We start from the raw sequence: 11,002 nt of genomic DNA, 5'->3' as shown, positions 1-11,002 counted from the left end.
GTGTGTATGTATATATAACGGTACATAATATCTGTATATTTTTGTGTGTTCATATTCTTTTATTCCTTTGTTTGAGTCATTAGACTGTGGCCATGCTAGAGCATCACTTTGAATGGTTTAGCTGAACAAATAGACCAGAGTACATCTTTTGTTTTCCAAGTTTGGCACCTATTCTATTGGCCATTTTTTGCTGATGTTTATTTGTAACTACTGTCATACTGAAAATTATTTCCATCTCTTAACCCTAAACATAACATCCAAACAATGGTTTAAACCAACTTCTGGAAGAACAAGGGTCCAGATATTTCCCCTTTTTCTTTTTCTCAGCCTTCTTTGGTACTTTTTGATTATGCAGATGAAGAGTGCATGGCAGTGATGAGGGCAGATATAAGGAACCAGCAGGGGATGGCCAATGGCTGTAGCAAGAAGCAGATATTAGTCTCCCTGCCATTGTTCATATTTAAATGGCTGTAGTGAAAAAAAAGAAACACACACACAAAAGCATGTTTTTATGAGTGTCTTTCTTCATGTGTTTGTGTGTGGGTATATATGTGTGTGTGTGTGTGTGTGTGTAAACATTGCAGGATGTTTCTTTTTCTGTGTACAAGCTGAAGGCATCAGGAAGTATCAATGTTGCCCTAGTTTCTTTTCTCTGAGTTGATTATATTATTTTAGCCCCAAATTAACCTCAATTGAACAGACTTATAATCAGGCATTCCAGTCATGACTATCCCATTTTGTAAAGGCGAGTGTGGTGGGGGACGCAAAGAGACGGGGGCGTGGGGGAGGGACAATTTGCTCTCCTTTAGTGTTTGGTAGGATATTAGCTGTGGAGAATATCTGATTTGGTTCTGGCATCAAGAGTGGCACATCGTGTAGTCGTCAAAGTGCTGACTGCATCATGAGAGGTGAAGATGGAGGAAGCAAGAGGGGAAGATGGAGAAGTATGCAAATGAGGGGCAGAGATGAGGAGAGTGGAGGTTGGAGGCTGGGACATCGCAGGACTCATTTTTAGGAGGTGGCTCTGGCCTTTGGGTGGAGCGTTGGCTCAGACAGATTTGTGGGGCAACAGAGACTGGTTCATGTTGAACAGAACACAAGTTGGCAATCAATATTGTAGAAAGTACTCCATACATCCTGAATGTAGTCCCAGCCAGGCAGGCAGAGATGCGTCGTATCGAAATGGCCAAAACACCAATCATGTCTGCTGACAATGAAGGACACTGTTGTTGATAGTAGTTCACTTCCATGTAACCTTTGTTTGTTTTTATCAACCTTTTAGCATTTAAACCACTCATATACCCAGCCAAATATTCTTCTGGTTTTATGTTTAAACTGATCAGATTCAGCCTCTCGCACCTATCCTACAATGCCATTTTAAAGATAAACAATTACATAATTGAAATCTTGAGGCTATGAGATGATGCATGATTAATTCAAAACAATGTAATTAAATGATCATTTGACAGAGTAATCTGAATGCTACAGGGTTAAAAAAAAACATGGTTTAGCTCCAGATCAGCCCTGATGGACAAGGAATATCAAGCTTAATCTAAAGAGCCCTTTCCTTATTCAAAACTCAAGAGATTCGGTTGCTATTTCCAGCAAGTTGATTGACATCAGAGATGCTCTAGCACAGCTTAAATAAAGACAGTCCTGTGCAGTGGTTGCAATTTTGCCATACCAACCATGCCAACCAGTTAGAAAAAGACTATATTGTTTGTACTCCAGTAAATACGGTGTTTTTAATGCAGAAGCTGTCAATAAACACCAATAGCAGGAAACCTCAGCTTGAGTCAAAAGATTTCAAGGTGAACATGGCCAGTACGTTTGTCTTAGATAAATATACTACCTCGGTAGCAGAAGTCGCAGGAAAGCGAAATTGGCAAAAACTTTAGTATTTCTGTTGTTGGTTCAATGACAGGTAGACCCTGATCTGCAGAAGACTTTAAATTAATCAAACGCACAGGAATAGTAAACATTATGAAGAAAAGCATCAACTCAAATATGCGGATAACTCAGATGTTTGGCCGAGATAAATTTCGTTGCCTAGATATATGTCATAAATTAGTAATGGAGTCGAAAGCAAGTGATGTATAAATAACGGCGATTTTCATCCCAAGTAGGCAACAGAAGAGAGAAATTAGGTGTGAAGGGGGTACCCGACTGATGCATGGTGGAGAGACAGTTTGCAGTGATGGGCAGGCGCGTGACGAAAACGCAAATAGATAAGTATATGGATACTCAAGTGGAAAAGAACCCCAAAAGCAACACACAGAGTATGGTTTGAAACGCAGAGAATAAATAGGTGCTGTCCAGGTAGGCATATGAACCAAGGAAGACTAAGAGAATTGTTGTTAAGTGAGGTGTGAGTGAGAGGGAGAGAGAGAGTTGAGTTGACTCGGACGAGATGTCACATTTGAGATGCACCAGAGAAATGTCATTCTGCATGCAAATGTGTGACAAGTGATTGTTGCCCGCATGGATACAGAAACGTCAAAACGATGATTGTGTGTTCACGCGTACGCGCGCACACACATGCACGACGACGCGTGCAGATGTCGTATGGTAATTAAGGGTGGGATTATGAATAAGAAAACAAACAGCGAGTCACTTAAAAACAAGAACAAATATCCTTACACGAGCAAACGAAGGAACCTCTCTACACGGTTGTTCGACTCGCTAAAAGTAGTAACCAACTCCCTCAAACCATATCCTACTATCGTAAAAATAAAGGAGACACTTTACATAATATCGTTCAGAGTACAACTTGTACTCGCCAAAAAAGAAAAAGATAAATAAAAATAAAAGGGACATACTTGGTTACGGCTGCAATGCTTTTCATTGATCAGAAACTGACCTGGGGCTAAACAGCAAACAAGGCGTGGAAAATTGCACTGGGAATGAGAGTGGTGGATACGAGACAACGCGGCTAGCTGATCAGTAATCGATCGATCGAACCCTACAGCGACCTACCCCTTTCAGCTGTGTTTATTCTTCTTTTGCCCCGCCCTCGTCGTGTCTCTCTTCCGGCACCGAGAATATACTTGGGTGGATGGCGGGGATCGAGGGGAAAAAGCAAACAAATTATACGATGCTGCTGGTGATAATGATGATGAGAAGTGGCGGGGATAGCCTGCAAGTTGTAGTGGCGGTGGAGGGGATGATTAGTGAGGGCGTAAGCCGAGAATAAAATATTCAGCATTTCATTATGGTGATGGTGAATGATGACGATGGAAGCGAAGTAAATAGGAGAGGTGACGGCTCGACAGGGGAATCGACATAAAATGCACCACCAAATGCCTTTTATGAGACTCAATTCATAATACGATGCACGCAAATGATGCAACATTCGAGTGCAGATTCCTGGAGCTGTCAGTCACATATATTTACTTACATACACAATAAAAAGAAGGTCATATATACACATTACATATATAAAACATACACTCATTTCAGTTTCAAATATATTTGTCAAAAACGCATCCTTTATAACAGCGATTTCATGAATATACATACAACAATAGTGCAAGATAAACAAAACAGCCTATCTATAATAGATAGGCTTGGTAAGGTGAAAACAAAACAAAAAAAAACAGAGCTCAAACATGTGTATATATATATATATGTATGTATGTATGTATGTATATTATATAATATTTATAATCGGCAGAATTTGGTGATTCAAGGATCGCGAGTTTGGTGCGTTTGAAAAGTGCAAACGTATGAAACTTTCGGGCCTTGAGTCACTCTAACTTCTGCCGATTATATATTGTATGTGTTGTGTGTGTATGTATGCATGCATATATGTGGCAAGAACGTATATATATAAACATCACAAGGTAAGGCAGTATATACGCAGCACCGAAAACACGTAAACATTCTCAAACTCCACTCACGACGCACATCAACATACTGGAGTGCCATCAACATCAACAAACAATATATACATCATTGACACACAGACAGAGATGTACTCACAAAATACTTCACACTCCAAATATATTCCATAAACATACACAGCACACACATTATATAAATATATCTACACATAACACGTCTATATATGCAACCTTCAAACACATATATCTGTTATGTATGCATGTATTTATAAGAAGAGCACTTGTGGTTGAGGAATTATATATATTTTGAGGATGAGTTGGGGGTTTGTTGTCTTTACCTTTATCCGTTGGTGGTTGCTTCGAATGTTTATAGTGGCAGTAAGGTCTCTCACACAGGCCACTGGCATAAAAGGGGCAGTCTAAACCACGGAAATACCCAGACGATGGAAACATGTTTTCATCTGTTGTTTTTTCGCTCTCCTTTTTTTTGGCCTCTCACTAAACTGTAGTTTTTCTTTTCCTTTTATAATATGTCTCTATGTCTATAGCTATCTCACCCTGTCTTTTCCTTTATGGTTGTGTGCTCTGGCTGTTTTTGTGTTTTTGCTGCTCGTTTCGCTGAGACATGGTCAACTTGGCCAAATGTAGACCAAAATTGCAATCAATGTCTTTCGACGGGCAGCCATAGTCAGACAAACATGTCGCTCTATTTAGAAGTGAGGTGGTGGCTGCAACACCTTTACAACTCTACTCTTACCCCTACTCACGCACTCTCAGACACTCACTCCCTCTATCAACATCTACTCTTCTCTTTCTTTATCTATTTCTATCTTTGTCCGCTTTTAGTATAAAATTGCCGTACTATTTTTCTCTTTCTCTAACAGAAATCTACGTCAATACAAAAATAACATATATACATATGTAAATATAGCACTAATATTTGTTTTGCGTTCGTTTTATATTAATTTACCATTACAGCCCATTCCAACCAACAATTCTCCTTTCCTGTGACTGGCTTTTCATACTTGATTAGCCAACGCGACACCAATTCTCGTTTAGTGTAATTAACGTTCATACGAGACTTTGATGAGAAATTTAGTTTTTATAGTTTCACACACACACACACACACACACACACACATATATATATATATATATGGCATTCTGAATTATTTATTTGTTAATTGAGTTGTGATAATTTTCTTTTCTTTTTTTTTTAACGATTAACGATTAAACGTTTTGCCGAAAGCAGAAGAAAGAATAATGAGTTTGCATCTTTTCCACATTTTGTTGTGTGATTTTTCATTTGTTGTTATAATTTGCTCACTTTCCTTTGTCTTCTCAATCATTTTTTACTTAGCCTGTCCTCCTATATATTTTAAATAATCCCCAACACCACAGACTAATCTCCCTGAGTCGCACCCCTTGATTGTCGAGTTACGTCCCCTGTATCTCCCCACATCCATCCAACCTCTCATCCACACAAATTCCTCTGGATTCATTGATTTGTCTACTCCGCCTCCTACCCTTCTTCATGACTTCTTTTTCTCCTTCACTGTACATTTCCCCACACAAAAAGTTATGAGCCCTGCTTCTTGTTCATCCCCCCACCACCTCAATAATATATATTTCCTTCTTTTGTCTCTCTCACTCTTTATGAGTGATGTATTAAAGTGAGTGTGAGTGAAAGTATTTTAAACTTTTCTCTCATCACACCTTCCTTTTTTTTTCTTTTGTCTCTTCTCTTAAAAAAAATCTCTAATAATTTCTTATCCATATTCCATTTCCCCCGCTCTCCGCATTTACCCTCCGTCCCCATTTCATATTTTCTAAATAATAATTCTCAACTTTCACTTCTATTTATAATCTTCATATCTTTTTTTCTCTCCTTTTAATCCTCCACTGTTTTGCTTTCTTTTCTCGTTTCCTTAATCCCTCATCTTCTTTGTTCCCCGCTTTAATCTCTTCAAGCTTCTTCTGTTTCTTTTCTTTTCATCTAGTCTCTCCTTCACTCATGTACCTCTAATTTTCTCATCACTTTCATAACTCCCTAACATCGCTTCTCTTTGTTCCCCCATATCATCTCCCTAGCTACGCACACTTTCTTCCCGTACTCTTTTCCCACTCTTTATTTACATTCTCCTCTTTCATTCTTAACCCTTTTAACTCTCTCTCTCTTGTAGACTTTGCCTGTCTTTTTTCTCTTCTTCTCACACTTCCTTGTACTTCTCCTGTACTCTATCACTTTCCTTGACACACTCTTTTTATTTCTCCTCCTCTTTCTCTCTTCTAAAATTTTCAATGCATTTTCATTGCCTCCTCACCTTATTTCTTTAGCTTTCTCTTCCCAAATTTCCTTCGACTCACACACTCTCTCTCTCTCTCTCTCCTATTCCTTTATACTTAGCTCACTCTCGCTCTCACTCAAACTCTTTCTCCTCATCCTCCACTTAACTTTTTCCCCTTCCATCATTTCTTTCACCTCCTCCTCCTCATACCACTCGATTTGCCCTCCCTCTTCCTTTATTAGTCACTCTATCACTAACTCAGACACACACATTCACTCACACTCATTCACACCTTCCTTTCACTCGACCAAGGTTGCTTGCACGCCTGCGTGCCGCCGCCCGAGCCGACTTCCCGTTGCTACTATCGCCTTCACCAATATGGCGTCGTCCTGCTGTGTGCTGATTGTCGTCACGTAAATATTGTTTATAATCTCACTTCTCGACCGTTATTTTTACACTATCTCTCCAACTTTTACTTTAAACTGATCAAAAAAGACAAAAAATCGGAAAGAAGAATCGCAGAAAAGAGACAAATGATCGATTCCTAAGGAATGTGTTTTAATTTTTAGCGTAGGTGTGTGTATATATGTAAATATGTATACAACTTGTATGTCGATACATTTAAATACACGCACGCACACATAACATACATGCATACACACACACATACGTATGTGTGTGTGTATGTTTATACATATATATATGTGTGTGTGTATATATATATATATATGTGTGTGTGTATATACACACATCAGTCTACATCTACGTAAACAATTATAATATATATTATGCATAAATGCAATTGTTTATGTATATGTATCAGAAAAATATGCATATTTGTGACTGTGTATGTATATATATATATATATATTTGTGTATGTGTGTGTTGTGAGAATCGTATTTTGTTTGTTGCATTTTAACAATGCTTTTTATATTTTTCCTTATTTTCTTTCGAGTTGTGTTGTTTGTGATTGTTGTTACGTCTGTTTATTTAGTTTCAATTTTGTTTTATTCGGAGTCTCTTTCATCTTCAAGTCCTGTCTTGATGTGGACTTTGTTTTTTTAACTTCTAGTAAATATAAATTGAATATCAGTCTATTAACGGAAAGGGGGTTTGATCTATGCCTTCCCCCTAGAATGTATCGTTTCGTCGTCCTGTGCCGTCTTCGTTGCTTTCGTCAATCCTTGGTGGTTAATAATAAGACAACTTATTATTACAATCTGAAAGTATTTCTATTACTATTACTAAACTCCAGTTTGAAAATCGACTGTTCCTGGTCGATCGATCGAATTAGTACCAGTGATGTCTTCCTATCACTTGTAACAAATGTATGTCCCTTAACAGAAGAAATCTTGATCGGCCCTTGTCGAGGAGATCTAATGATATAGGCGTGACCATCCCGTGTTTTTGAATCTCCAAGACAACAGTGTCCACTTCCCTCTTTATAATATTATTTTTAAGATGATAGAATATACGTGAAGAAAATTTGACTGTTATTTCTAATAAGTCGATCGACCTCTTGGCGGTTCCCTTGCTTGATTGTTGTGAATAAGTTAGAAAGGTGGAAACGCTGTCATAGCGAAGTAGGTTTCTTTCAGTACGAGCAAACGAAGATCATATCTAGAGGGGTTATCGAATCCCTCTAGAGGGTTCAATAACTCCAGCTTAACTCCTTCTGACGAGGGAATTTAGATTATTGAAATCAACCAGCGAATGATTCAATTTACCTAACAATTCTTTAGCCGCCAAAATATTTCTGTACTTCTGCCAATATTAGAAACTTGAAAGAAATCCTCTTCCTCCTCCTCCTCCTCGTTCTTCTTCTCCTTCTTCTCTCTTCGTCTTCTCTCTTCTTCTTTCTTTCTTCACTATCTCCTTTATTTTTGACTCTACACGCACACAAGCGTTCAGCCCACAGTGGCAGATAAGAAAGTGGCAATCGATCAAAGAAATCGAAAGTGATTTCGATTGGAACTTTTATATTTCTGAATACGTGCCTCCCTCTCCCCCTCCCTCTCTCTCTCTCTCTCTCTCTCTCTCACACACATACATGTTTCGCTTTGTGTTGATGTAGATGTACTTTGCGAGGATCGTTCGGCCCTGTTAAAACACGCACTGGTTGTACTTCACTTTTTTCTATTGTTACAAAATGGCGTGAATCAGATCCAATGGAAGTATTTTTCAGGACACACCTGAATAAGTACAGTAATGTGTGCGTTTGTTTTTATATGTATTTGTAAATATACGTCTATATGTTTACGTGCATTCGTGACCAGACGAAAGAATTTGCTAATTTTTGTTGTCAACTTTCCTTCCTCGCCTCCCACCTTTAAATCTTACTCCTTCCTTAAACATAAAACTCGGCAAGTACTTCAGTCTCTACTATCGTCTACTTCGGTCTTGACGTTCTGAGTTCAAATTCCGCCGAGATCGACTTTGTTTTTCATCCTCCCTTTCGGGGTTAATAAATTAAGTAGCAGTTACATACTAGGGTCGACTATCCCACTCCCCCAAATTTCAGGCCTTGTGCCTTTAGCAGAAAGGATTATTATTTAAAACAATTTGATTTGGCCCCATGCAACTTAAAACTTAATGGGTTTCTCACAGAAACCTAGTCGAGCTCAGGTCACCGAATAATATATGTAACTACGAAGTGTGTTTAGTGCCTCTTTCTTTCGCTTGACTACTCATCTATGTGTGTGTGTGCATTGTATTTTGGGACGGTCATTTTTTATGCCAAATACATGCACTGTATATTCGTTCTTCACTTGTTGTTGAGATTGGTTCTCGTTCTTTCCTGATGAAAAGATTACATTATTTTACACCGTTTATTCCTTTGGAATAAAACCAATGTTATCTTTGAAACATGTCGATTGCTCTGCATTTTAAATTGATATAATGATTACATTGTTCAATTAAATGGAGTTGCATGAAATGATCGTACTGGATAACCTCTCGATATCTTTGTTGCTTATTTTGATTTATCTATGTATATATGTAAGATAATAGTTTCACTTTCATAGTGTCAGTATGATTGAATGTATCTCACATTACAATAGAGAGGATGTTGTTGTTTCACTTCTGACACGTCATACTGAAATAGTGTAAAAGATAAGAGATTGCTTTGGGATCGAATTAGGCAAGAAGTTGGAAATTTTTTTTGGCCCATGACCCTAAGTAAGGCATGTGTAAAATTTGAGTGAAATTGAGTTTCAGACAGATAGACGTATATATGCATGTATATATGTTCGAAAAAATAGTTCATATTCCATGTACACGTACTTCGTATTTTTTTGTTGTACACGTTTCATGACGTCCTCTGCCCACATACTGCCAGCATTGCCCAAATGACCTGAACATTAGTTTCAAAGTTCATCCAAGGCTGGGACCATGGGCCATACGTCCCCTGCCCAATTCAGGATCACAACATATAGGTACACTGCGGCATAATTTCTTTTCCTCAACAGGCCCTGCCCTGTTTAACATTGTCCCAAAACAGATAAAAGAGGAAAAGGATCCCATCACCTTTAAACGGAGTCTGGACAGATTTCTTAGAAGAATACCAGACAAGCCACCCCTACCTGGATACAACTCACTCAACAAGAACTCACTACTTGAATGGACCATAGACCAAACTGGACTTTAAAAAGGATTTAGATAATCTTATCAGGTGGTGCTATTGAGTTAGACATGGCCTAGACCAATCTTTGGTCGAAACATATCTAAGTTTATATGTATATATGTGTGTGTGTGTGTATAATGTAGTGTGTATGTGTGAAGGAATGATTACATTGTAGAAGATAAGTGAAATGAAGTCACTTGTCAAATAAGTACATGTTTGATATCTATAAATGCTTTTATCTTGCTTCAGTCATTGGACTGTGGCCATGCTAGAGCATTTCCTTGAATGGTTTTTGTCAAATAAATCAACCCCAGTATTTATTTTTCTTTAAATTCTGGTCATTATTCTATCAGTCTCTTTTGCTGAATCACTAGTTATCTAAATTTTATATATATATATATATATATCATTACATATTTGAGCTCTGTGTGGGTTCCAACAGGCTACTTAGTGTTTTATAAACACACACACACACACACCCAGAGGCCGAGATTAGTGTTCCCATGCTTGTAACTGTGACCAATCTCTCTTTCTCTTCCTCCTACTCCAGGTACCACTCAGTCCATACCTGATGTTGTCTGTCACCAATTGGTTTAAGAGTTTTTATTTTCTTTTTACACAGAACTAAATTACTTTAGGTGAGTTTTCTTATGCATCCCTCCTATTCTCTCTCTCTCTCTCTTTCTCTCCCTCCCTCTATCTTTTCCTCTTTCTTATCTAGTTTCCTCTTTTTCTTCCTTTCTTGCCTCTCTCCTCTTTATACTTCACCTCTTTCCTTTCCTCATCTCTTGTAACCCCCTTTGTATCTCTCTCTCTCTTAACTGTACCTTCTCTTTTCATCCTTTCTCCTAAACTATTTTCTTATTCTCTCCTATGTTCTCTCACTCTCTCTCTCTCTCCTTTATATTTACATTCATACACTCTCCCATATCTCCTCTTATACTCTACTTGTCTTGCTCTTTTATGCTCTCTCATTTCTTCCCAACCACCATAAACCCTCCCTCTCTCTCTCTCTCTCTCGCTTGTCCACACTCATTCCTCTCTTTGTGTTTCTCTGCAGAAATGGCAGAATGCCCCAGCAGCTCTGAGATTGAGACCAGCTTGAAGCTGTTGCTTCGAATCAACAATGATAACCCAAGCAAAACGCCTGCTGCAAAGGCCCACCATCAGATTCACGATTCTGGACACAGACTGAATTTCCAGCATGGAGGAGGGCTGCCCGACAACCTGCCTGTCCCCAACCGTGGTG

General features: G+C 38.5%; 1 protein-coding gene and 1 long non-coding RNA gene across 2 annotated transcripts in view; one reads left to right on the top strand and one right to left on the bottom strand.

Annotated features, from left to right (window-relative positions):
• Positions 1–4,877, bottom strand: part of LOC106876083 (RNA exonuclease 1 homolog) — a 42,462-nt gene extending 37,585 nt beyond the window's left edge. The window contains exon 1 of the mRNA XM_052975966.1: positions 4,181–4,877. Within this exon, the coding sequence (XP_052831926.1) occupies positions 4,181–4,295 (115 nt within the window). The 5' untranslated portion in view covers positions 4,296–4,877. The remainder of the gene's footprint in view (positions 1–4,180) is intronic.
• Positions 4,878–6,406: 1,529 nt separating this feature from the next.
• On the top strand, positions 6,407–10,996 carry LOC106876090 (uncharacterized). Its single transcript, XR_001410195.2, has 3 exons — positions 6,407–6,543; positions 10,304–10,391; positions 10,814–10,996. It is a non-coding gene; the product is annotated as an uncharacterized LOC106876090 (long non-coding RNA).
• Positions 10,997–11,002: the final 6 nt, after the last annotated feature.

This window comes from Octopus bimaculoides, chromosome 23 (genome assembly GCF_001194135.2).
Source record: "Octopus bimaculoides isolate UCB-OBI-ISO-001 chromosome 23, ASM119413v2, whole genome shotgun sequence".
Lineage (NCBI taxonomy): Eukaryota > Metazoa > Mollusca > Cephalopoda > Octopoda > Octopodidae > Octopus > Octopus bimaculoides.
The sequence above is the reverse complement of the archived record's forward strand: the minus strand, read 5'-3'. Positions and strand labels throughout refer to the sequence as shown.